The sequence below is a fragment of the Takifugu flavidus genome, chromosome 8 (genome assembly GCF_003711565.1).
Source record: "Takifugu flavidus isolate HTHZ2018 chromosome 8, ASM371156v2, whole genome shotgun sequence".
In the NCBI taxonomy this organism is placed as follows: Eukaryota; Metazoa; Chordata; class Actinopteri; order Tetraodontiformes; family Tetraodontidae; genus Takifugu; species Takifugu flavidus.
This window is the reverse complement of record NC_079527.1, coordinates 13,979,687-14,007,243: the sequence shown is the minus strand read 5'-3', so window position 1 is coordinate 14,007,243 and position 27,557 is coordinate 13,979,687. Positions and strand designations below refer to the sequence as shown.

General features: G+C 51.3%; 1 protein-coding gene across 5 annotated transcripts; it reads left to right on the top strand.

Annotated features, from left to right (window-relative positions):
• Nucleotides 1–220: 220 nt before the first annotated feature.
• Nucleotides 221–27,343, top strand: LOC130529905 (membrane-associated guanylate kinase, WW and PDZ domain-containing protein 2). Of its 5 annotated transcripts, none has more exons than XM_057040601.1 (18): nucleotides 891–1,149; nucleotides 8,226–8,515; nucleotides 10,213–10,329; nucleotides 14,365–14,484; nucleotides 15,180–15,344; nucleotides 16,669–16,864; nucleotides 17,112–17,182; nucleotides 17,770–17,931; nucleotides 18,174–18,699; nucleotides 18,792–19,335; nucleotides 19,412–19,475; nucleotides 19,548–19,967; nucleotides 23,067–23,267; nucleotides 23,340–23,413; nucleotides 23,496–23,642; nucleotides 23,730–23,868; nucleotides 24,087–24,190; nucleotides 24,661–24,960. In XM_057040601.1, exons 1-18 carry the CDS (start codon nucleotides 1,067–1,069, stop codon nucleotides 24,727–24,729), a joined length of 3,492 nt encoding a protein of 1,163 aa, XP_056896581.1. In that variant the 5' UTR covers nucleotides 891–1,066; the 3' UTR covers nucleotides 24,730–24,960. The 5 variants fall into 5 exon arrangements, with proteins under 5 accessions (XP_056896579.1, XP_056896581.1, XP_056896582.1 ...); XM_057040602.1 differs by having other exon boundaries at nucleotides 892–1,149; nucleotides 24,087–24,174; nucleotides 24,661–24,797; XM_057040599.1 differs by lacking the exons at nucleotides 891–1,149; nucleotides 24,087–24,190 and adding an exon at nucleotides 221–500 and having other exon boundaries at nucleotides 24,661–27,343.
• Nucleotides 27,344–27,557: the final 214 nt, after the last annotated feature.

Genomic DNA, 27,557 nt, shown 5'->3' with positions numbered 1-27,557 from the left:
TTCGGATCTTTCAAAGCCCATTTACATTTTCATGGAATTTGTTGGTCTCTAAAACAAAATTAAAACGAGCAATTAGGCGTCAAAACCTGACGTTCCCACGCCCTTTAATGCTGATCTACACCGTAAGCGAAAAGTGATGCTGCTGATGCAGGTGGAGAGCCTGGGAAGATGAGGGGCGGTACTTTTAACTCTTTTATTCCCACCCCTCCGTGTTCATTAACTTCCCTCAATAACCCCTCGCCTGCCTCTTTTAGCTTTGTTTCTCAGCCTCGGAAGTAATTTGGAACCAGAAACGCCGCCCAGACGACACTTCGCAAGCCTTGATGGAGCCTCAGCTCTCCTCCCCGTCAGTGGACGCCCCGCTCCCCGTTGGCACCGTGGCTGCAGTTCACTGACACCTCCCGGATCCGCTGGATCAGGAACCACCGACGTGCACCTGCGCGCTCACAGGCAGCCCATCAACCCAGGACGAGACGGCGCGATTGGACGCGAATATGAAGGTGAGGAAACTGTTATGTCTAGCGCACTTATTGTTCCCTGTTCACGCACGCACACGACCACACACATGCGCGCAGACACGCGAGCGCCCGTTGGAAGTTCAACAGTACAAACTGCACATGACATTTGTCTACGTGCATGTGGAGCTTTAGCCGACCCCGGAATTATAACATAGATTAGACATGTTTCTGTCTGCATGAGCGTCTCTCTCTCTCTCTCTCTCTCTCTCTCCCTGCCCCTCCATCTCTCTCTCTCTCTGCCCCTCCATCTCTCTCTCTCTCTGCCCCTCCATCTCTCTCTCTCTCTCTGCCCCCCCCCCCCCCCCCCCCCCCGCTCTCTCTCCACAAGATCACTACAGTTCTCAGAGCATCACTGTCCAAACATCCCGTCCGCCGTGCGCATCGCCGGGCTTATCTCCCGTGGAACCATACTCATCCTACTCATCCCCGCATCTCCACACTCCTTTTTTTCCCCCAGCACATGCACGCACGTCGGGCCGCTGCCGTTTAACCAAACATCCGGTCTTCATTTAAAAGTATAGACTTGTTAACCCAGCCGCGCCGGATCAATGTATATAGACGCGTTCAAACGGATCCTCTTTGAACGGCTGAACTGCTTGAAAAGAATGTGTGTGTGTCAGCGACATGGCAGGTCAGTGTTTTCTCTAAACACGTGAAATGTGAGATTGTGTTTTGTGTAACCCATAACAGTGTGATGGAGAGAATGTGTGCATGTAAACTGGTGAGGAAGACTGCGTGCATGCGGATTGGAGGCATGTGGGTTTGTGACGAAGGTGGCAGCTCCGTGGGACAAGACCCACGGGTGAAGTTTCCAGCAGGGCACTGCACGTGCACGCATGTGCGCGTGAGGCGTTTCTCCACTTTGCTTAAATTTCTCACCTGCTCAAACAGACCTGCAAGTAAAATCTGTCTGTGCATGACTGTGTTCAGACGGTCGGGCGTGGAGTGTCGGGCGTTGGTGTGTATGTTTGTGTCTGAATGTCGTGGGTTAATCCTCGTTTAGGGTGTGGCCCTGTCACACCTGACCCTGACCTCAGGTCAGCGCTCGTGGCACGAATCACTCAGTTGTTGGAGAGAATCCATGACTCAACGACCTGTTCCGTGCTAACCTCGGAGAAGCCTTTGAATTCTGTCCTAAGTTTGTAGCTCCAGTAAGTGAAAATGCGTGTCGACGTACAAACACGACTCTGCTCTCACTGCTAACGAGAGCTGAGGCTGAACCCAAGTGCAGCTCTCCACAGACAGAGTTCCGTGTGTCATTTGGGAGATGTTGATTGTCTAATTATGTACCTCCTGCGTCCCCGAGCATCATGCATATTTATGCTGCTGTTTTAAGGTGTGGTGTATGTGTGTGTGTGTGTTGTGTGTGTGTGTGTGTGTGTGTGTGTGTGGGTGTAAGGCAGTTTACCCTTGACAGGGCAGGGCTACGCAGGCATATTCTCCCATCTGTGGTCCAAACCTTTGCTCCCAGCCACTACATTTGGATTCTGCAGCTGTAGTTTGCTCTATTCTTAGTTCACAACATTTGATGTGAGTGCTGTGATGAAATTTCAACACTGCCCCACTCAAACTATCAGCCTGCCCTCCTGTGAGGTAAGCCATGTTGAGGCGGTCAGACTCGGACCAAGCCAGCAAATCAATAGCCAATCAGACAGAGTGTGTGCGGCTATAATTTACACCACGCCATATTTGAAATGTCAAGAAGGCCGTGAATCCGTGTATCCTTGAGTCCGATCTGAGTTGGAGAACGCGGATCAATATCAGGTGGAGAGAGAGGCAGCGGGAGTCGGCGAGGGTCACCTTCATCGCTCCGTACTGAATCAGCATTCTCTCTCTCTCTCTCTCTCTCTCTCTCTCTCTCTCTCACGACACACACATGCTCTCCCACACACTTGAAGGCATGCCTCGTTTACCAATCTGTGACCTTACAAAAATGCTCATTACGGAGGGCCAACCCTCCCTTCGTTTCCTTTTGAATAATTCATTTCGCTATTATGATTTGGGCCGTCCCTCCACCAGGTCGCCGCGCTCTCTCTTCTGTTGATTCTACAGTTTTTCCCCCCCCAGACTTTCATCAGCTCCACTTTCCCCTCCACACCCTTTCGAAACACTCCCAGCATCTCCCCGTTTCTCCTCTCTCATCCGTTGTCTTTGTCCAGAAGCTGATCCCCTCTGTTTAATTAAACCGCTCTCTCCGTGCGGCGAGCGCGTCGTCTCTGATCGCAGCGAGGGGTGAAATGCGTCCTGGCAGGCTGCGCTAGAGGACCTGTTGTTAGAGTGCTGCTCCACAGAAGAGGCAGATTGCACACAACATGCCCCTTTAATGCGCCCCCTGCCTTGACCTTGATCCCTTTGTTGTTAAAGATAAGGTTGGCCCAAAGGGAACATCAGTGTAGGGCCTGTGTGTGTGTGTGCGTGTGTGTGTGTGTGTGTGTGTGTGTGTGTGTGTGTGTGTGTGTCCAAACAATGTTTAAGTCTTGCACCAAATCCAATTGTCTTCAGTCAGCTCAGGAGCTGCTTTAATAAAACCACACACTGGAATAGATTATGGATTTATCGATGGCGTGCAGAAAAATGCCAATGGCTCTTTCTTTTCTCTGTCTCATCAGCTTTTTCATGTATCGAGTTTGTATTTAGCCAGAGAAACGATTCCCGGCGCGTGTGTGCGAGAGGGAGATATGTTGTCTTTTCCAGCCCACGAGCATTTAATCTTTTATTTCTAAATCTGTCGCTGCTGTCTGTTTTGCGTTGAGCGCTCTCCTGCCCTAGATTTGAGAGCGAAAGAGCGTCAGGCAGCTTTGGTGCACCCCTGGTCGCTCTCCCAGCCCGGTGCTGATGCTGGGCAAGAAGGGGCACAGATGTCCGAGGAGGGTCTCTGCGTTTGCCGCCCGTCTCCTCGGAGCAGTTCCAGGTCGTCTTAATTCAGGATCCTTCATTGTGCGACCTCTGGCTCCTCCCACGGGGGGTGAGGGGGGGCTGTCAAATAAGGAGACTGGAGAGTTTTAATACAGGTTATAGTAAAGAGCGGAGACAGTCCATTAGTGGGAAGCAGATGGAGCAGGTCTCAGGATGATTGGTGGATAGTTTTAGTCAATTGGCTGTGCGTTAACAGCTTATAAGTCATTTTCTTTTGTTTCTTTTTTCCATACTCATTATATTTAGATCAGTTTGTTGTTATTAAATTGAAATACATTGAAAAAGCTAGATGGCTACTAATTGGACAATATATACATGAGTGCACATATCAATGAAATTAACTTTTTCTTGTCTATTTATCATTTAACATTTAAGCTTCTCTACAAAATATAGATTTTAGAGCTAAAATCATTCAGTCAGTTAATGGGGCCACCTACAAGTGTGTGTGTGTGTGTGTGTGTGTGTGTGTGTGTGTTCTTGTTCATGCCACATAGTGAGGACCAAAATATGCACTTTAGCAGCACAGTGAGGACGTTTTCCCTGGTCCTCACAACTTCAAGGGTCTCTTTAAGGAATCGGGTTAAGGTTAGAAACAGGGATGTAGGCGTGATGGCAGGGTGTGTGTATGTGTGTGTGTGTGTGTGTGTGTGTGTGTGTGTTTTAACGATGCTGCTTGATGAATGTCTACTCAAATGTTGGACAATAACACACATCACATGCTCCTGATTGCTCTCCTCTTGGTGCTTTCAGACGTTGGTCTGGTTGGCGCAGACAGAAAAGAGCCTCCCATCTCTCATTCCCCTCCGGTCCAGCCAGACACACCAACAAATGGAGACATTAGCCATTCTGGTCACACTGTGGCTGAAGAAACAGACAGTCAGACCATCAGTATTCTCACCATTTCACAATTACGGACACAACAGCACCACCTTCAACTTTAAGGGAACACGTGCACAATACCAAACGCCCTGAGATCAATTCATAGAGCGATCTAGCTGATCTAATTACAGAGGCTAATTGTGTTACGTAGGCCTCATTTAGAGCGGAAACAGAGCGCGGACGACGGAGGGAACGCTGCTCCATCACGTCAAACCAACAGAAGCGTCTGTGAGCGGAACAAACCGTTGTTGATGTAAAATCTGGGAGAGCTACAGCCGAGCAGCAGGATAATTGTAGGAACGTTTCTGGATCTGCGGCTGTTTGTCAGGCGTCAAAGCTGATTATGACGGTGAGCGATCTACCGGCGGAGACGTGGGAGCGAGGGCCGACGTCTAGATAGACATCAGGGGGTGCGAGGGGAGTCGGTGGCAGGTGGACTGCTGTGTTTTAGAACCTTTAAAGTCGAGGACGACACAAACGTGCACCCAAGGTCTTTGATCAGAGGCTCCGCCCCAGTGTCCTTTGTTCCCTGATGGCTTTTATCCATTGTTCTGCTCTGTGGGTGTAAATTTTTTAAACTTTAACTGTCTTTTTTCGAAGGTTTATTTCAATTTACTTAATGTTGTGACGCAGCACTTTGACAATAGACTTTGTTCAATTCAATCGGAAGTGAGCGGAAACAATTGTGGCTAAACTAAAAATAGCGTCTGTTCTGGTTTGAGGGCTTGCAGGCATGTTTCAGCCAGGAACCGCTGTGTGGCACAGCTGTTTTCAAACTCCACGCCGAGTCACAACAGCCTGCAGCAATTATTACATGGCCTTAAATATAAACAGTGAGAAAAGTCCAAAAAAAAAGAAGACATCTGCTCGGAATAACCTATGGGATGGGTGTTGGGCCAGTGACAGATTGCTGTGGTCTGAAATTTCACTGGGAAGCTGCGGAGGTTGTGAGCAGGTCTCTGGTGCAGAGGAAGTCCGTGACACTGGATACGTTCTGGTCAGCTCTTTCCTGACCTAAAGGTCACAAATCTCAATTGAGCATTCTTTTTATAGATATAGATATCCTTGGCTGCTCACGCTATGTCCTCTTTACCTGCAGAAACAATAGTATCGCTGGTTTTAGTGAAAGTGCATCGAGACTTATTTTTAAAGGATTAAATGTCGGTGAAGAAAGAGTTTCACTACAAAAACACACGTGAACGTCTGGTTTACTATCCTGAACTGTCATTCCCAGACCTCAGAAACTTCCCCCTCAAAACTGACAACAACGAAAAACCTCCGAAACATTAAAGAGAGCAGCAGCGCCGCAGGAGCGCTGACAGGCCGTCACAATAAAAGCATGGAAGTATTGATTTGTTGTGTGGTTTCAAACGCAATGAGATTACCGGCCGCTTGTGAGTTCAATGAGAGGGAAGAGAGGGAGTAAACAACAGGACACAACAATGCAACACTTCTAGCTAAACCTTTCCCATCTGGGTCACATGACTCCACGTCCAGATATAAAACCAGTCGAGTTTGGTGGTTAATACGGAAGTGAATTCACCTCTTAGACCAACAAACACATTCTCTAATCCAGTCAATAACAGTATCGCCGTTTGGCGTGTGGGGGCCGGTTCCAACCGTCAGCACCAACGACGGGGCGAGAACGCGACAGCGTCAGGGTGTGTCTGCAGCGGGACGTGTCCAGGCTTCCACGGACCTGACAGGCGGTGGCTCATTAAAGCCCCGTCACACTCAGGAGGTCAAGAAAACAGCCACAGCGCTGCCGACACACACCGTCTCCCTGCATACAGTATCAAACACACACAAAATCCAGGCCCAGAGGATAATACTGCTGACCAATCGCATGCTTTATTTTTAGCATTTTAATCGCTGTTGTCAAATTCTGAGAAATCTTTAGATGAAGCATAAAGAGACTTAAGGCTTATGCAATGATTACACAGTGGAAGATTAGATGAGAGAGTGGTTTCTTTTATTTTAAAATTGAATGAGAAGAGTGTAGAGTGGTGCTGTGTTTCCCTTCCCCGGCTGGTTTTAGTGGAAGCGGGTCACCAACGAGGCTGCAGAAGGCTTCACAGTGGGGTGCGGAGCGAGTGGTGAGGGAAAGGCTCGGAGCAGCATTTGGCAGCGATGATGTGATAAGCATAATTTCAGGTTTGAACACGCCAGAGAAAATGGCTCAGATGTGCTGAAGCAGCAGCGAAAACGCGACGTGTTTCTCCGTCCGGTTCTCCCAAATGTGAGTCACGTCGCCCCAGCAGAAGTTCCGTAAGGTCAAACAAGTGAGTCCGACGCCAACCTCCGGCTGTGCTCGCCGTCTCCATCTGACCTCTGTACTTCCTCTCTCCCCTCTTTCAGGGGTGAGGCCGAATTCCATCATCTGCGTTTCAGATTTGTCTTTCTAACACGATGAGTCTGTTTTCTTGGGTGAATACACTCATTTATACAGCTGAAGTTAAAAATGACTCCAGCTGCAGATGATGATGTGAGCTGCTGCGCTATGACCTGGCTGCCATTATGATCAATTATGTATTGTTAATGTCCCTACTCACTTGATTCCTGATCAAAGTCAGGGGCCATCGGCATCAAATTCCTTTTGGTTAAAATTACAGGTGATGTTCAAACCCCCTAAATTTGTGTGTAATTTATGTGTATCACGTCCTGAGTCTAAAGCAAATGTGTGTGTGAATGTTAGTGATAATTAAGCTCCTAAATTAACGGTCACGAGATAAAACTCCTTCCTTTAAAACGAGGTAGCAGCACGTGCACAGTTTGCAGGATATGAAAGGCAGTCCTCAAGCCCCGCCCCTTTCTGGGCTCAGGGTTAGGGTTAACCGTCAGTGGTTACCAGGTCCGATCTGGACTTTTCCAACTCTGCTTTCTCATCCCATTTGGAGCTGTTCTGCAAAGTCGCAGCAATTTACATTAAATTATTGATTAACGGAGCCTGGTGTGCTGCTCCGCCTCAACACTGCCTGGTTTTCTTTATTTATGCTCCAATACGAAGCAAATAACCTCGTATGTAAATACCTTTTGCCCAAAATGTCAAACTCTTGTGTAATCTGTGCGCCGTGTTCGTCCCTTGAGTTCCGTTACTCCACCTCCTGTATCTTTGCCTTCCTGCGTGTCAAGGTGACAGTGTTGCTCTGAAAATGTCAGCGGGAGCGCCGTCCTCCGTCTCGGGACCTCACAGCTGTCAAGTCGCCGTTGACTCAAACGAATCTTCATCGTGTCAGCGACATCCTCAGCCTGCACTCGCACAGCTGCTCCCAGGGAATCGCGTCGCACGGAAAACACGTGACTTTAAACAAAAAGACTGCGTTTATCGTTAACTATTAAGCTGTGAACATCAATGTCTTGGCAGCTGTGACGTAGACGCAGCAGGATAATTGGAGCATCTCGAGGGCATTTCGTCATCGCCCCGAAAAATCAATGTTTAAATCTATATTTATGTAAATATCCCGCGTCAGTGTGGACACACACCTGAGGTGCAGCTCCAGGCTGGAGCGGGCAGGTAGAAACCATGTTTGGCTTCAAAGAATATAAACTGTTTTCCCACGTCGCCAACGGAGGCTCGGCTGGAAGCTGCAGACACGTGTTTACATGGAAACACAGAGAAACGTCTCCGTCTCGGGGACTTTTTGGCATATTTGTCTCGTGCTTTCGTATGTTTGCATTCAACAAGGAAGACAGTCGCCTACAGACACGGTCACGGATCAGTGAACGCCGCCCTTCCTGCGCCATCCTGGTGCTTTTCCTGACTTTTACGGGTTTTTTTTTTTTTTTTTGCTCCCACAGAAAACCTGTGAAACTGGAATTATTCTTGACTTTAACACATTCTGGGGAGATTTAAAGCGATAACATTTTAAACACTGACAGGAATGACACAATCTTCTCGCGCCTCCTCTCCAGCTCGTTTGCCATGTCTAAGACGGCGTTGAAGAAGCAGCACTGGCGCTCCCACGTGCAGGACAGCTTCATCCCCTTGCTGGGCTCCTCGGGGGAACTGGGCATCGCCGTTGGCGGAGGAGCAGATTACGGAGAGTTTCCCTTTGTCACGTCGGCTCTGGGGGGTGGACTGACGGTTGGTGACATCGTCCTGGAGATCGGAGGAACTCCGGTGTTGGGGATGACGTTAGGAGACGTGCGTGGCGTCCTGAACTCCTGCCCCCATCCTATCCGCATCAAAACCGTCTCACCAGGTAAGACGAAGCATGTGTACCTTTACAGTTCATTCCCACCAACTTATAGGTGGTTCCTCAGACCCAGAGGGAAGACCTCGCCGTGTCCGTAACGGTGCGCTTGATCTTCACAGCTCTCCCCAACTCAGTTTGACCCCCTGCTGTTACACACCTGATGCCCAGACAATGTGCCCCGCTGGCGTCCATTCAAACCGCACCCAGTAAATGACCCATAAATCAAGACCGCCCTCCAAGAACAACACAACAACCCATGCTCGCTCCTGCTTTGCATGCAAAGGAAGCTGTTGGTGCGATTCACAGTGTAGATTATCGTGGTGATGGTGCAAACTTCACGCCCACCTCAAGGAAATCTGGTAGCATTTATATAAAGGTAAACAGCCCAATCCCTTATTTACATTGGAGCTGGCCGGACAGATTCGACCGTTGAAATGTGCTGTCAGCAAATCTGCTTCCTGTCAATTAGTCTGGAGAAGTCAAGGTGATTGGTCAATATCTGGGGGGGGAGGAGGTCAAGATTCCTGATGACAAGAGTGTGGCGATATAGCTGCCTGTCACCGGTAAATGGCCGCCGTGTTTGTGTCCAGGTAACGGATGTGTGTCGCCGCAGCGGCGTTTCGCATGACTGCGGCCTTGCTGGCGAGATTGAAAGCCGATTGGCCTCTAGGGTGTAAACGGGGACCTTTGATCCCGGTTCCTGTGCAGATCCATTCCGAAGTCCTCTCCCGGCTCGCCTGGCTGCGAGCGCCGCGGACAGTGATGGATGAGCTGACGCAGTGGTTCGCTGTATCACATCTCCTCCTCCCGCTCCTGCCATCAAACACAGGGCCGCCAAGCCGCATTTTGCATTCCCGGCGGGAAGTCCGTGTGCACTCTTTAATGAGAAATCTCCCACGATTCTTTAGTGGTTTATACACATTTAGTGTTGCGGTTCTTTTCTGACATCGATGTCAGGTGTGACAGTATGCATTTGAAATCAGAATGTTCTTCTTCTGCAGGGTAAAACAAACAGCAGCTGTTTCATAACCTGATGAACAAAAAGGCCATTATTCCTGCCAACAGGCAACTAGCTAGATTAATCCCCCCCCCCCCCCCCCCCAAAACGCAGAAGCCATATGTGCCCAGTTGCCTGTGCAGTTGACTGCCTCCCCTAATAAACTTACGCCGCTGTGATGTCTTTTTTAATAGCGTTTGGCAAATTCAGTCTGAGACAGAGGGTGCTGGAGGTGGGGTGGGGGCGGGGCGGGGCGGGGGTGCGAGTGGTCGTCTGTCAACTGACTGACGAGCTGGAGATGCTCTCAGCCGATCCATAACGGCAATGACCTGTCATCTGGGGCTGTAAAGCACTCGACGCCATATGAAGAGATCAGAGAGAGGAAACCGAGATGATCAGCCCCGTTTCCCCTGGCGACGGCAGCAACCGTGGTGTCTGGAGCGTTGAACCCCAGAACTTGTTGATGTGTGCAGGAGACACATTTTTAAACAGTAGGGGAGGTGATGCTGAGCGACCAGGAGGTGAAAACGAACCTGTTAAGTAATGTTGAATAACCTGCAACCGGTTGTGAGAGTCTACATCCTCTCTGCTTACTGAGCTCCTCTCTCTCTCTCTCTCTCTCTCTCTCTCTCTCTCCTCTCTCTCTCTCTCTCTCTCTCTCTCTCGGTGCTTCCTCCTCTCTCCATCACGTCTGCCCTTCCCTCAGGCTTCACACTGTGCAAGGATCTCAGGTTGTACCTGAGCAAATGCTTCACACCCGGTTCGGTGGACAGCCAACTGCAGCAGGTCATCAGGGAAAACCTCTACCTTCGCGCTCTACCCTGTAAGTGTCCCTCCCTCCTCTTATTTCATGGTTGTTTCATTAAAGGGCGGCGCGCTGTGATATCAACCGAAAAGGTATTTTATTTTGAAAGAAATTAAAAACAGGAAGTTCCTGTTAGGGCGCTCCGAGCCACCTCTGGATGCCCGTGGTGGCCTTGTGGTGACGCCTGAGAGGGCCCCAACCGGCCCGTAATCCAGCCCGTCCTGCACAGATTTGGAGGTGTTGATCCTGATCTCAGCTGCTTAAAAACCGACTGCAAACGATGCCGGCAGACGGCCGTGAACGGCGGGCTCAACAGAGTCGCCGTGTGTACACAACAACACTGCAATGGAAAATCCTGTCCAATGGAAAAAAAAAAACGCATTTGCATACACGTATCCTTCATTTGCAGGCTAATATTGGGATTATTTTCAATGGTCTGGTTATTTTAATCTACCCAGACCTACCTCTCATAGTTAGTGACCCTATTAATTCTTCTATTACACAATTCCCATGGTTGCTACTATGAGATCATCTTGGTGTTAATTAATCGCAGAGCTCTTTTCCACACTTCCAGTCAGGGCTGTTATGTGCGGGTTTTTTTTGGTTTACAGAGACAGGTTGTATCAGAGGGTAACGCCTAATTTATCTGCGCCTCTGCTTCAGGGTATTAGGCTGAAAATTGGAATTAAAGGCGGCAGCGGTTGACGGATTATTTGTACTTGCGCAGTTTTTACGTGATCCCTCATAAAGGAGCCACCTCTCTGCTGCGGTTTCTATGCCCATGAATATAATCAAGAGTGGCGGCCAGCGGCGGCCAGTTGTCGTACATCTGTTCTGTCCTAATCCGCTGTGAAATGACGTCAGTGGAAACGAGACGGAGCAGCCGCGCAGGCCAGAGCTGCGTTTTTAAATCAAATTTTCTGATCGGAGCTGTCCCGAATTATGTTTTATTCTGCAGTGATCGGGTACAGACAGACCACCTGGTGTGAGAGTGTGTGTGTGTGTGTGTGTGTGTGTGTGTGTGTGTGTGTTTGGTCTTAACCTCGTCCTGGCTGTGTGGACTTGCTGCTAATCTCTACTCCAGGAAGTAGGTCATGTGGGACAGTCTGTCACTCTTCTGGCGGAGCGAGCCACAGGTCGCAACTCCCAGGATGCAGCGAGGGAGATTGAACGCCCCCCCCCCCCCCTCCACACACACACACACACACACACACACCTATACATTATGCAAAATTATAATAGATGATAATGATATCTTAATTTCTCTCCGGCTTCCTCATTACCAGGTGTACGTGCACAGTATTACAAGTCCTGCCTGTAAAAATAAGAGCGGTTTTAGATTGAAGAAACAGGTTAAAGTGAAAAATGAAGAGACTAATACACACAATTACATCCGTCTGGAACTTTTTGGACCAAAAAGGCTGCAGATTTTCTTCAGACCAGGATATTTTCTTTTATTTTGGACCATTTACAAGCATCAAACTTGAAGAATGGCAACAACCCCCGCCAACCCCTGCAGTGTGTAATCCTCTGAGCAGCTGAGCTGATACAGTGAGATGCTGCTGTTCCCATGCCGACAACAACACCGAGGGCACGCCGTCCCGATCCGGAAAGGGCTCCAGAACCATCGGGCTTATTCCAGACCAGTGCAGACATGTTGCTGCGTAACTTTGATCCTTTTTGCTGTATTTGTTGGGACGCTGCGATGGATCCAACAGGACCTAAAGGGAATTTTCACCTGGCTGATTGTGGCCCCCCTCAGGAGTCCATGTATGTTCTTTACTTTGATTTTTCTACGTTAGAACCTAAAACCAGTAAAACAAAGATTAATTTAGCCAGGAAAATGAGCTGAGGTTGAAATATTTAGTTTTGTGACGTCCCTTCCCCAGTATCACTGTGCTGTTTAGGGAGCGTCTGGATGGACGAATCCCTGTGATGAGACAATGTCCTCTGACGTTGATGCTGAGACATCGGGAAGCTGAGACATCGGGAAGCTGAGCGGTTTGAGTCCCGTTAGGGCGGCGTGGCGGCGGGTCCGCGTGCGGTTCAAAGGGTCCGTTTGTACTGAAGCCAACGGGACCCTTACTGTGTGGCTTCTGGAATAAAAAAACATTCCAGCGTAATAAAAAGCCACTCTGCGCTTTATGAGTACAATTACAGCTAAATTCATGGAATTAATTACATTGACGAGGCCTCACCCTGACTTGGCCTCGGCCATTTGCATAATTTTGCTAACTGCGTGCACGTCGTGTCCTTGGCTGATCCAGAGGGGGGGGGGGCATAGCTACAGGCGGGGCTCCGACTCTGCCTCCTTCTTAAAAGATCCCTCTGAGTGTCTGCAGAGCGACGCCGAGATAAGACGCAGCATCATTTAGCCGTTCTGACGCAGCCACTGTGGCGTCTGCGGCCTGCGCTCATTTGATTGTTGGCGATTTGTGTGCAGCGGTTGTTGGAGGAGGGTTGTGTGTAATTACCCCTTCAGCGCCTGTCTCTCCCCGCTCCCGGGGGATCTGCGTGTGGCGCCTGCGGGGGCAGTCGGGGCAGAAGGAGATGTCAATAATCCATCCTGTCCCCGTCGCTGACAGGCCGTATATATTTCCAAGGAGGGCGCACGGATGATGAATCCCTGGCTGAGACAGTGTGTGTCCTGAGGAGACAGCATCTTCAATTCCATGCAGAAAAACTCTAATTTAGTTTAATTTGGTCTTGGGACTTGACTGGGAACCTTTAAATCTTTGGGTGGGGGGGGACGGGGTGGGGGGGGGGGCAGGAAGGTTCCTGATGACAGCTGAGAGAGAAAAACGGCCTGATGAAAAAGGCAAATCTGCATCAGTCACGTACGTCTGTGATGTGCAATGATTGGAGGTCAGGCTGATGAAGGCTCTCCATGGTTCTTCATGTGTGTTACAGTTGACAGTGGAGTGTGTGTGTGTGTGTTTGTGTGTGTGTGTGTGTGTGTGTGTGCAGTCCGTGCACTCCTGCTTGTGTCATTGTAGCCGGGAGGGTTGCTCCCAGGACAGCAGCGCATTAATCATGGGTTTTATAGGGTATCTGGGTGTTGCCCCCCCCCCCACCCCCCCCCCCCCCGCAGACATCACATGTGGTCCTCCGGTGGAAGGACACGGATTCGTCCTTAATTCTAATGTGTCTTTGAAAAGGAAGGACGCGTCTCAAGGTCAGACCGCGAGACCGTTTGTTCCATTTGCAAATGAAACCTCTGGCAGCTTGTAATTGATGGAGCGTTAAAAACGGGCGGATCTTCAGCCGTCGGTTCCTAAGTTTGTGGTTCTGCAGGAGTCGGATGTTTACCCGGACTGCACGCGCACCTCCCAAGGCCAAGGTCAATATGAATCAATTATGATGGCAGACCATTGATCATCCCGGTCCTCCATCCCTCTAATGGGGATAGAAAGACTTTAAGACTTTTACAGTTGCTCATTAATGTTTCAGTCCTTTCAGATCGATCTGCTCCTAACAAAGACGCTCTGGTAAACGCTCGCCGTCCTCACACTGAGGGCCCGATGACCTGGCCCGATGACCTGAACCTGGACAGACATCGATGGCAGAATGGTCCAGATCAAAAGAGTCCCGATCCGCCGTTATTCTCATCAAAAATCAAAGCGAAACCGTCAAACATGACGAAACTGACTGATATTAAAAGAACTTATTTATACCGGAAACGCTTGAAATTGATCCGGAGGCAGAAACCTCTCCAGACAACACTCCCGTCTTTGTCGTGCTGACAAATCTGATCAGTTGCACCAGTCGCTTCTTCAGATTTGTACATTTTCCCCCCTTGGATGCTGCTGCTAATGCGTCAGACAGCAGAATCCATCCATGAGTTTTAATATTTTTTGTTGGACTAATACGCAGTGATTTGTCAACCCGGCGCTGTTTTCTGCTCTATTTATAACCTGCTGACTTGTGCTTCAACAGTAAAGGCTTGATTTATGGCCACCAGCGTGCATAAACGGCCCCCCATTAATGGAGATCCATTGCGTGTGTGATGTGTGGGGGAATGGTGGAATAACGCCTGTCGTCTTCCCCGCTCAGGTACGACCAGACAGCCCAGAGATGGGGAGATCGCAGGGGTTGACTACAATTTTGTGTCCATAGAGGAGTTCTTCTCCCTGGAGGAGTCGGGGGCGCTGCTGGAGAGCGGAAAATTCAAAGGTGAGGGTGGAATTTAAGTTGTTGGGTTTTTCAGTGGCGTAGTTCAAGTGAGAGAGCAGCAAACTGTTAGCTTAGCTTCGCTATTCATGCAATATTTCTGCTTCTGTTTCCTGATTCCTGGTTGCGCGTCGTAACAGGGCGGTGCGTCCAGAGTCTCCCCTTGCATGCTAATCCCATTAGCTGTTCCTCAGTTTGCCCTGCAGATGCCCCCTCCTCCAGTGTGTGTGTGTGTGTGTGTGGGGGGGGGGGGGGTCAGCAAGTTGCTCCTGATGAAAACACTAACGTCCATAAGGGTTTAATGGGAGCCATGAATGGCGTCCCTGCTTGCTATGCACGTGACACCGCCGTGGCACACCCCACGGTGATGTTGGCGGCCTTGTGGAGTTCCAACGTCTCCCCTCGACCCGTTTTAGATCTCAGGTGGGACGTAATTCATTTTCTTCTTCAGCGGCTGAGATATGACTGAGACCTTATGCAGAAGGTGATCTCAGGGGCCCCGTAATCCACATACGACGCGGCTGCCGGGCTGCGCTGTGCATGATTGCGACGAACATACGGGCGCGCTCTCCTTTAACGTTCATGCCGACAGCATTAGCGTCCCCGCCTCATTCCACACGTTTGCTTTGATCAAATAAATCAAAGCAAAACAGCGGCGTTCTGCTGCAGCCCCGGCTCAAACCGCGTCGTATTTGCAGGGAATTACTACGGCACACCCCGGCCGGTGCACGTGAGCGCCGACAGCCCCCCCATCACCTACCAGGAACACCGCAACCTGCTCAGGAACTTCCGCACACGCAGCAAATCGCTCAGCAATCTGGAGAAGGCTGCGGAGGACGGCGACAACAGCGAGGAAGACTCGGGCGAGTATCAATCTAAGGACAAAACTCAGTTACTCAGCTTTTGATTCAGTTATCACACACACACACACACACACACGTAGGTAAATACTGAATTGGGTTTCTATCTTTAGCAGCAGCCCCTGATACCCACATTAATCAATCATCAGCATGATTAGTATGCTTTAAACTCTCGGTGGGGATGTGGCCACATTGATTATCGGACCACCTCCACAGGAAGGTCAGTCTGTCTCCGGTCGAGCATGCGAGGATGTAAGGGAATAGGCAGGCCTGCCCACTGGGAGGCCTGGGGAAAAACAAACCGGGAAGGTCGCGCGGCGAAGGAAGCGCCAAGTGTTTGAGCTCGTTCCAAGCTGTAAAAGTCAACCCAGATTTTTCTGCTGTCGTAAAGACGTGACTGACGACTCAAAGAGCAGCAGCAGACCCGGGTTAAAGCACCTGAAAGGCCCATTAATCAGCAGAATTTACCTTTATTTCATTCCTCTGCGAGTCAGGAGAAGCTGGTTTCGTCCTGTGAGCTCCAAATTTAGATGCATTTATCTTTTTATGTTCAACTTTTTATAATCTTTGCCGTGAGATAGACTTCTTTTTTTTCTTTGCCGGCTGGGACATTAACTTCAGTGAAACCATCTAAGAGGATTAAAGAGGAGCCGCTGAAAACTTACAGCCCCAGTTAGACTTTGGCTTTATTATAGATAATAAGAGATGGAGAGTCGGCCTGCGCGGAGAATATCAAAATACCCCTTCTCTTTTCTTTTTAACACTGTTCTTGTGCCTAATGATCGAGAAGAAGAGAAGCAGGCCCGGTCTGTGGAAAATGAGGCAGTTAGAGAACCGGGACGGCTGCAGACATCCACCTTGTTGAGACCTGCTCCAAACTGTCAGGTAGATCCGCAGGTAACACCCCGGCCTGGCCAGGAGGTGCAGACCAGCAGCGTGATGGCATTGGAGAGCTCTCCAACACCTCCAGTTCTGCTGAGTCATCCCCTGAAGAGGCGCTGCGTGGGTCGGCGGGTTCGCCAGGACTCGTCGTGGGCAGCAGGACCCTGAGTGTCTCAGCCAGAGGACAGCGACAAGGACAGCCAGCCAATAAATAATGTTTTTCCCCCTCCTGGTAGCTTGGCATGCATGCGCTCACACGCGCGCTGTCCATCAGAGAGAGGACGGATCTGACCGGGGTGCTGACTTCAGGTCTTTCTGACGGCCCCCGGTGGAATTGTCAGCTTTAACATGCAGGAGAAGCTTCATCACCTCTCGCATCTGTTGATTTGTCACCTCTGGGTTCCGAACTGCCGCTGTAACACTCTGCTGACGCTGTAAATCACAGGCGGCTCCGCGGGTGTCAGCCGCAGGCTCCCCCGGATCCACCGGAACCACAGGCGGCCCCGGGCATCGGGCGGCGGAGATGAGCGAGCCGTGGAGACCACGGTGACCGGCGGTGAGGGCGGGGCCAGGGTGAGAAGCGTGATGCCCGACCACTGGGAGCCCGCCTTCAGCGACCCCGGAGAGCTGCACTACATAGAGTGAGTATCTGCCTCCTCTCCCGGTTCGGAGTAGCAGCATTTTTGAATTTGAATTTCAGCTTCTCGCTTCACACGCGGCGTTTGTTCCTAATAATGGTTCCCGAAATGGCGTCATTGTCGCGGAACGTGCAGATCTCCATGGCAATTTGCGATGAATTCGGGTTTTATTATATCCAGCATAATCATGTTTCTGGAGAGGAGGCACGTTCTTTTGATTCCCCCCCCCCCCTTTTCTTGTACCCACAAGCCACAACCCGAAGAGGACCAGCTGGCAGAGCCCTCGAGCCTCAAGCAGGGAAACAGTCTACAAAAATGAATGTGAGCTTTTTGTTTCCTTCCCATTCAAATGCTGATCACACTTTTTGCCATAGAATGTCCTAAATTAAGCTGCCAGTTTAAAAAAAAAAAAAAGGAAAAGGAAGCGTCTGACACAGACGGCTCGTTAGAGTCAAATGAGATGGAATGAGCTTTGAGATGAGCAGAAACATGTAAGTGATTAAGGCCTAAAGCTGCTGGCAAACAGCCAGTCTCACTGCCGAGGGTGGCGGGGTCGACACGTGGATGGCACGTGACAGGCAACTTAAATTCATGGTTTGATCACATGACCTACTGCTAAAAGAACAAGGACATAAACTACCGTAAGAACACCATCTGTCCCGCTGTTGTGATTGCTACTAGTCTCAGAAGTGTGCAGTACACCTCGGTCACCAGCAGGCGGCGATACGGCCCCGGCTATTGGTGGATCGTTTGCACGTGGAGGGCTTGTTTGTGTCCGTCGCTCATTAAACACGCAGATAAAGTTCGGGTTGAATGAATGATGGACAACACTTACCCACTCTCCCTCGAGCCTAGCCGCTGACATTGTTAAAATGTTCCGTTTGTCTGCGTGTTGTGGTGGCCTACAGGGTTCACAGATCAGCCCGGGGAGCTCAGAGGGTTCCCCGTGCACGCCCATTTGACAAAGGGCTCCAGAGGGTTTGGGTTCAACATTGTCGGGGGCAGCAAGCCGGACGAGTTCCTTCAGGTTTACAGCGTGACTTCGGACGGCCCCTCGAACCTGAAGACAGGTATGAGCCAGGGGAAAACGCACGTTTCCGTCCGATATGGACGGATACGGTCCGTATCAGTTAGACTGGATTAGAGGGATTATTGTCTTGGATTAGTCAGACCCACAAAAATCACGCAGCGCCTCATTTGCAAATGGTGCTTATCAGCAGTAACACATGAAACAGATGTGAGCACAGAGGTGGAGGAGCTGCTGCCATGATGGTGTCTTTGCTCTGTCCCCGCGCTTCCTGTCCTTGACCAGCGGACATCCTGGTGTACGTGAACGACGCCTGCGTGCTGGGGGCGTCCCACAGGGAGGTGGTGGAGATGCTGAAGTCGGTGCCCGTGGGCCACGGCGTGGATGTGGAGGTCAGGAGGGGGTACCCGATGCTCTACAACTACGACGGGTGTCCCAAGCAGCAGATGCCGGGACTGCTGGACAGCAGGGACCCCGTCCTGCTGCCCACCACCACCACCACCACCACCACCCAGCCTCAGCCCCGCCTCCCAACACCCACCCATCACTCCCTGCACTTTGACTTCAACGAGGTCCACAGCGACGGCGGCTACATGGAACCAGGCCCGACGTTGGACTCCGACAGGAATTTGACGTCTTTGGTCACCAGGCAACCGCCCTCGTACAGGCGGCTGAGCATGAACGCCGCCTTTTCCCCTCCTCCAGCGCATCACCCGCGCTCCCCGAGAGGCTTGGCCCGGCTGCAGTCGCTCGACCCGACGCTCGCCAGCCAGAGCGACAGTGAAGTCGTGTCCGCCATCGGCTCGCACAGGTGACACAGCGTTAAAAAAAAGGTTTAAATGGTGACGGAGTAGAGGCCGGTGGGGACTGACGTCACTGGGTTTGATCTTTTTATCCCACCAGGGCTTCAATGATCCGCAATCACAACAATAACTCCCTCTCCGCACCCCCCCATCCTTTCCGCTACGGCACATCCAAGTCATCCGAGAGCGACCTCTCCACCTGCACGTTGTCAGGGCCCCGCCTGCCCCTGCCGCACTCACCGGGGAGGCCGACGTCCTCCCCCGGGGGCCCCCGCGGCACTCATTCCCACCTCTTCATACCGCAGACCTCCCGCCTCAGAACTCCCTCTACCCCCGACGGTCCGCACCATCGCCACCTCAACGGATTCCACCCCAACAGCACCAGCCCGACCGCGAGCCCCAACAGCGCGTCGTCTCCAGGGGCGACGAGTGGCGGCGTGTGCGGAGGGGAGTTGGTGCCGGTGGTCTTGGCTCACAGCGAAGGGGACCAAGGACTCGGCTTCAGCTTGACTGCAGGCGGTCCGGGAGCCAGGATGACCATCGTGAAAAGAGTCTGGGACAGGAAGCAGTGCAACTCCCTGCAGCCAGGGGACGCCATCATCAAAATCAATGGTGCTGATACCCAGAGCCTTAGCTTTGCACAGGTAACAAATAATGAAAATATTGGTACATGTATGGTGAATAAAGTCTGACAGTGAGTGGATTTGTCACCTTCGACAGGTGCAGACAGTTCTGCAGGAACACACCAAACAGGGGGAAGTCATCTTGTTGGTTTACAGAGGAGGTAAAAGACTGTGACGCCCGTCCCATGGAGAAACGGTCGCTATATCCAGCTGTCCTTTTCTCTCCCGATCAGGGACCTATCACTCATCCGTGTCGCCCGGTTCTGTCCGGAGGCTTCCTCCACCTCAGCTGCAGCCGCCTCCTCCGCCTGTCGGCTCCGACTCCTCCTCTCTGCTCCCGGAGACCCTACCTGTGCCCCACACCTCCACGAGCGCGCCCCCCTCCCCGGCCCCGGCCCCGGCGCGCTCCTCTCTCGTCCAGAGCACCAGTTTCTTGGAGTCCGTTCCAGTCACCCTGACCATGGAGCCCAAAGACTGGATCAACACGGGTCTGGAGGACGAGGCGGGGGCCGTCACGTTCCCTAACTCATCCCTGGAGAGGCAGGGGGGCCTGCGGCCGAGGCCGCTACGAGGGTTCGACGTGGAGCTGAGGAGAAAAGCAGGGGAGGGATTCGGGTTCGTCATCGCCTCTCAGGATGTAAAGAACGGCAAAGGTGAGAGCCCCAAAACAGTCTGGGGGGGGGGGAGTCCAGCCCTCAAGGACTGGACTTGGTCGACCCTGGTTTAAGTAATTAAGTACACCCGCATTTGCACGGCAACCTTTTCTGGCCCAGTAAACCCACTTGGGTGTCCTTGGGGACAGACGTGCATTCAGGCAATTACAGACAAAGTGGTCGCCGTGGCTACGCGCCACCCGATGAGTCATGGCGCACCATCCAGCTCCCGCGCGCTTGTTCTTCTTTGACACGTTGAAGCCACGGCCGATGATGTCAGAGGACGGAGATCCCGCCAGCTGAGGCAGCAGAATCTGGGCTGATACCGGTTCTGGTGTGTGTGACATCAAGCCGGCGAGAGCTGCCGATTAGATGTTTCGACATCGGGCGTTTTAGCTGAACTTGGGCGGTTTGTTGCAGCACGTTGACCAGTGTTTAAGCTCCCAGCGCTACAGTGATGCTAACTTTGACGCTAACGTGGACGCTGATGCTAAGGTGCTCACCACTGTGACATCACTGCGGCAGGATCCTGGGTTTGGATTCCGGCCGGGGGGCCGTGAACTACCCCCAACCAAGAGTGTGCTAGAACCGATCTGTGGCTGCAGCATCCATCACCCCCCCCCCCCCCCCCCCCCCCTTGTTTTGTTGGCTGTCCTCTGGTCTGCTGATGCAGTTTAATTTGCTTTATGGCCTGAGTGAACACACGTCTGTGTTGTCTTGGTGAGATTAAAGCTGTAAGTGCACCTGTCGCTGCAGCAGAGACCCCCCCTGCATCACCAGACCTCCAGCTCCCCCCCAATACACACACACACACACACACACACACACACATCCTCATCCTCATTCGTCACCGACGACACACACTTATAAATAGAGGACCAGAACCATTAAGGCTTCCCCAACTCGTTGTGGTTCCTAGTAGAACCTTTTATAAATGTTCTGCCTCATCCTAGAAGATGAAACATCGAGAACCAAACAGGAACCGATTCACCCAGAACCTTCACTATTCAGAATCTTTCATTTAAAATTCACCCATTTTCCACCAGGAGTGACCTCAAATTCAACTGTTTATTTTTGACGCGTGAATCAGTTAAAAATATTGAAATGAAAGACGGCTGTTTCCAGTAAAACTATTTAGATTTTTAAAAAAATCCCCCGCTGGTTATTTGCTTGATAAGAGGGACAAAATAACTTTGATAAACTTTGATATGGGTAAATCTTAAAGGTTTACAGGAGAACAGGTTCTAGTTACTCATCCTACTATCAATGTGGGGACACCGTGGGGAAATGAGGACATGCTGGTTGCCCTCACAACTTAAAGAGTGTTTGTGTGTGTGTGTGTGTGTGTGTGTGTGTGTGTGTGTGTGTGTGTGTGTGTGTGTGTGTGTGTGTTTGGTTGTGAGTAGAGTCCCCTGAAATAACTCGAGGATGACCGTTTACTGCTGCAGAAGCTTTTATGGGTCTAGCGAACAGTTTAATTTCTGAAAGTGCATCTTCCCTGTTATCTTTCCATTCTTATCTTCCTTCTCTCTTCCCCTCACACCTTCTTCCCCTCCCCCCTCTTTCTCTCACTCCTTCACTGCAGTAAAAACATCCAGTGGTTTTCTCCAAGATTAAACATCCCTCTCTCTCTCTCCCTCTCTCTCTCTTTCCCTCTCTCTCTCTCTCCCTCCCTCTCTCTCTCTCTCTCTCTCTCTCTCTCTCTCTCTCCCTCCCTCTATCGCTCTCTCCCTCTCTATCCTCTCTCTCCTCTCTCCCCCCCTCTCTCTCTCCCTCCCTCTGTCTCTCTCTTTCTGTTGCTTCCTAAATGCACCTCAGTACATTTAGCTCACAGACTGCAGGGATGACGGTCCGGCGTTTGTAGCTTCCTGACTCGGAAACAGGGATTTCTTTTTTCATTCCTTGGTGTTTTCCTGCTCTTGTGAGCCCCAGAGCCATGCTGGAGAGACTGCAGTCCGCTCTGAAAACTGTGAAGGACTCCAGACGTAATTATGTTTTCTGCCTTTCCTCATTTGCTTTAGGAATTCGGTGCCATTAGAGGTTCTTGTGTGTGTGTGTGTGTGTGTGTGTGTGTGTGTGTGTGTGTGTGAGATCCTCAAGTTTGCTCTGTCGCCCGAGTTGTGAGGGAAGTTCGATCCATTCAGATTATTCTGCAGTTGTGCTAAATGAAGATTGTTTCCACAGCAACAGACGGGAAACGGAATCTGCTGCAGCCAAAACTTTGCCTTGGAATAGTCGGATGTGATGTGTTCTGGATCTGACGGGCGGCCCGTCGCAGCTGATGCGCCTGTACTCCGGGATGGGGGGGGGGGTGATTGTACAATGGCGCGGAAAGCGGGGGGTGGCTGGGCAAACTGCAGCGGGATTACTCTGGACAGGAGGACACGCAGAGCCAGAGGAGACGGAATAGAAATCAGTCCATTTGGATGCATCTGCGTGTAGTTTAAAGGCGCGTGTAGCCGAGTACATCTGCCCCAATCCCTCTACAGGGAAGTCAGCCAGTGCGTGTGTGTGTGTGTGTGTGTGTGTGTGTGTGTGTGTGTGTGTGTGTGTGTGTGTGTGTGTGTGTGTGTGTGTGTGTGCGGGGCTGTTGCATGTGTTTTCATGAGTTGTGCATGATAAGACGACTATGTGCAAAGCTGCCTTCGCTCTGATTCGACCTGATTGCCCTTTCTGCCCGGTTCACCCAGATTAGGCCCAGATTGGAGATGAGGCTTCCGGACTGTGAATTATGGGATGTGCCTTTTTAACAGGGCCATAATTCAGTCCAGCTTGGTTGTCATTATACTCCCAGCACCTACAGGAGAAGCCTGTAGCCGTGACGATACTGGGTCGATGCACGGGTGTTAGCATGTAGCTAAACGACATTAATTAGTGTAGTGGTTCACTATCATGCTGCAGGTTCTTAAATTTTGGGGGAGAAGAGACCGCCTGTTTACCTCCGCTGAATGTTCATGCAGCATCCGGGGTTAGACGGGGCCGCCGCCATTGCTCTGGAGGGGCCCATCTGGCACCGCAGCACAGCGGGGGGGTGGAATTATGAAGAAGCCAAAACACTGAACAAAAAAAAACCCGGTTTCCTCTGTGTCCCCCGACCAGCCGCATCGCTTCTCCCTCATCGGTTCGTGACGGTGCGTCGAGGCAGCCCGGCGGCCAAGAGCGGTCAGATCCGGGCCGGAGATCGTCTGGAGGCGGTGGAGGGCCGCTCGGTGGTGACCCTGCCTCACCGGGAGCTGGCTCAGATCCTGCGCCGCGCCGGGAACACCCTGCGCCTCACCATCATCCCCCGCCCCAGCACCTGTAAGTGCACCCAGATGTGCTCCAGACGTGCTCCCTCCCTCACCGCCCTCAACCGCCCTCTTCCTTCCCCAGACTCGTCCAGCCTGTCTGAACCCGAGTACGACGCCGCTTACAGAAGCAGGAAAGGTCAAAGGTTACGTCCGAAGGTCAGGGCGCCGCGGCAACCCATGTAAATGTGAGGGTTTTTGGACTCCTCCCCCCCACGCTGACTGTGCACTTGTCTCCCAGCGTGACTCCAGGTATTACAGCGTGGACCTGGAACGTGGGCCCTCCGGCTTCGGCTTCAGCCTCAGAGGGGGCAGCGAGTACAACATGGGTCTGTACGTCCTGGGACTGATGGGCGGGGGTCCGGCCTCCAGGAGTCACAAAATGGAGGTCAGTCTGTTGTTCCTACTCTCGTTAACGAGCCTGTGGTTTGAGAGCGTGCAGCCCCCCCCAGCTTTGTGACTGTGTCGCCTGCAGGTCAGCGATCAGCTGGTGGAGATCAATGGGAACAGCACCGCCGGGATGACCCACAGTCAGGCGGTGGAGCAGATCCGCAGGGGGGGCCACCACATCCACCTGGTGCTGAAGAGAGGAAACGGCTACGTGCCTGATTATGGTGAGAAACCTCACCCCTCCTGCGTTGTTAGCTGCACACTTTCTGCCTGTTAGTTCCGGTTGACTAATGGTTCCCTCCTGAATGTCTGATCTCTTCTTGGTCTTTGGGGCGAATTCTCGCTAAAATTCTTTGTTTCTTGTGGGTTTTCTCATCTGTGCTCTTTAATATTCCCTCACCACCTTTTCTGGGTCTCCCTTTTTCCTTCTTCCTTCTCTCAGTGGAGCTCTCCAGCTTGTCTCTATGCATGACCAACTCCAAACTAGGCGAGCCTTGCTTCTATGTGGTTGGACGGACAGAGAATACGCGGTTGGTAATGGTTCCTGTTAGTTCTCCCATTTTTCTGTCTCTACATTCCTCCACTCAGTCACCTCCCTGACTTTATAGCTTCCAAATTTTGGAGAAAATCCTGATCACCCTTTTTAGCAACAGTGGTTCTCAAACTGCGGCGCGTGTGCCACTAGTGGTACCTGAACCCCGACAGGGCGGACATTAGAGCTCTAACTACCCCAATGACCACAACTGGCCTTTACTCCATATTACCACCACAAGGAAGTGGACTTCTTGGGGTAATTAGCCAAAGAAGCAGCATTTCCAACTCATCAGTGTGCTATTAACAGAAATATAGTGCTACATGCTCTGAGACCTTTGGTGACCTCTGGGAACAGAAATTGACACATTTGCTACTTGAACCACACACAATGTGAGACTTAACGACGCCAGCGAAAGCCTGTCTGAGATTACAGATTACAGCCTGTTGTTTACCGTCTGCTCCTCTCTCCACCCTCCACCCAGGCCGTGAGCGCAGAATCACCTCCCCCTCCCGCCCGCCTCACCCCAAGGAGCAGGGTCTGGCTGCAGTAGGCTCCGCCAGGCAGAAGAGGAGCAGCGCCAAGCAGAAGAAGCGGAGCAGGTCTGCAAACGGACACGTGAGGGAGAAAAGGACAGGAAGGAGACACGGGGTCTCAGAGGGCGGAAGTCCCTCCGATTTACAAAGCCCCAACTCAGAGGTGGGAGAGGAGGGGTCTCCGGATGCTAAGGATAAGCGGAGGAGCAGGAGGAGGAGGGGGAGGAAGCAAAGAACGCAGAGTTTACCTCGAGATGCCCTCAGGAATAACGATGAGAGTGAGGCAGAGAGAGAGACGGCGAGAGGAAGGAAAAAGGAGAGGAAGAGCAAAAGGAGGCCTAGGAAGAGTAGAAGTGCGGGGAGTGTGAGGAGGAGGGAGAGTGAGGAGGACGAGGAAGAGGGAGAAGATGGCGTGGAGAGGGAGGTAGGAGGGAGGGAAGAAAGGGAGGAGAGACAATGGAGCGAAGATGACGTTTTCCTACCTGTTCCCAGTCCTGGCCAAAAGCTTCCTACGCCCAAACAAGACTGGGAGGCTGAGGAGAGAGACTGGGAGGCTGGGGAGAGAGACTGGGAGGCTGGGGAGAGAGACTGGGAGGCTGGGGAGAGAGACTGGGAGGTGGCAGCAGGGTACCGGGAGGTGAGGAGGGAGGAGCTGCAGGTGGCATCATGGGAAGACCACGGGGCTGAAAATGGAGAGGCACACGTGGCAGAAGACGGCGTAAAGAGGCCTTTACCAGCGGCTGCCACGATAGATCCGGAGTGGCAGGAAGCGCCCCCCCCCGTCCTCACTGCCACGTCTATGGAGCAGCTACAGGAGGGTGAGTCAGATTCCGGAGGCAGCCAATCGGACGCCAGCATGTCCGCCGCCAGCATCTCAGGCCTTTCTCTGGCAGCTTCCGACACAAGCGGAGCCAGAATGCGTCCAGGCCCGTGGCTCAGGCCCAGCCAGCAGAAGGTGGCAGAGGTCATGGAGGGGGGGCGGCTCACGCGTGCAGAGCGACCGGCGCCACTCTCGTGACGCCTCATCAGGAAGCAGCGGCCGCTCCCTGGTGTCCATTCATCTAAAGTCTTTGTGCCTTGTTACAGCTGACCTCCGACCCACCTACCCCCACCCCCCCCACCATGACACCGCTGGTCTCCCGATGCTTCACGTCTCCGCCACCTCGGATTCCTCGACGTTACCAGGACAACACGTCATTTCCACACACCTCGAGTTGCCCCTCCTCCCACGCTTCTGCGTCCGTCCTCCCTTAACGCCCCCTCCTTCCTTCTCCCGGGAGACCGCAGGAACCTTCAGTTATACCTCAAACCGAGCATCAACGGCGGAACTTCCCCTTCTGGCCCAGGAGGGAACCGTGCTCCAACAAGCTCCCCCGTGTCTGCTTTGCCTTTGTGACGTCGTTCGGTACATTTGAGTGTTTGATTGTGAAAATTCCCTCTGACGGCAGGTGTGAAATCTACATTCTGTAAATACGTGTATAGAAATAAAAGATGGAACCGGAGCCAAACCTCCCATTGCTGTACCGGAACACAGACAAGTCCTCATACATGCTAGTATATGCAGTATATATGTCCCTGTATCACACAGCAGTTACGCATTGATATTTATTATTGTGTGATGAGGAATCGTGTCAAAAGTGATCTATAAAATGTAAACTCCAAACTCTATTGTACTCGCCCTATTAATAATTGAATGTTTTGTAATATGCTGCTGTATATGTTGCACCAGAGGTCAGAGGAAGATGCCAAAAATATGCATCCATATGCATATATATGTATATTACATATATATATATCCTGATATTGTGTACCTGGGATCAGAACAAAACCACTATTTGGATTCTAGAGAGTGCCGTGCCCAGTTGCCTTGGTAACGTGAACCCGTCCATCCTGAGTACAGATATTTCTTACTGTGAAAATCGCTTTTCTGCTCCGAGATTTGCAGTACAAGTCATGTGGGCGGGGCTTGTTCAGCCAGTCAAACCAATAAAAGCCCACACTGCCCCCCCCCCCCAGATAAAATCAGTCCCCAAAATAAAAGCACATCGTATCCTCATGGCTCTATGATATGAAAATCATACGGAGAGAAAAAACAAAACTGTGAGATCTTATTTTTCTACGGAATTGTCTGTTTTGAAACGCTCAGGTTGTCCGACACTTTTACGCCATTATGGGACAGAACCCCCCCCCAAAGTGACTTCAGGCCCGTTTCAGAAGACGCAGTTTTCATTTGAAATGTGAGAAAGCTTTCTGTTTTTTTTTAAATGGGAGCATTTTAGAGACGCAGACTGTTAAAGCTGTTTGTTACAGCCTGTAATTCCATAAAGGTTGATGTTTGAACCCCCCCCCCCCCCCCCCCCCACACACACACACACACACTCATTTTGAAGACGAGAGAGCTGAAGTTAAAATGCTTGGTTTTTGTTTTATTTTTAATGCCGCACTGCCCAATAAACGGACATACAGCGACCAAACCAACTTCTTTCAATCCAAGTTCTCCCCCCTGCTGAGACTTGTTTTATAAGATTTGCTAATCTTCTTTTTTTAAATGAATAAACAGAGCTTTCATTTCTTATGGGAGGTTATAAGGCTGCACTGTAATCACATTCTAATAAAATTCAAAGTGCTGAAGCTCGTCCAGGTGTGGTTCTTGGTCTTGGTTCTGTTGTTTGTCGTTGACAGTCCAGACGTTTCTCATGAATGACCAGCAGGGGGCAGCAAAGTCAACGTCTCGGGAAGAAAATGGCAGATAAAAAATTGAGACGCTGAGGAGGGTGAATAAAAATAAACCAAATGAAAGGCACCAAATGTAGCGAGAGCATTCAGAAATGATTATTTCCACCTA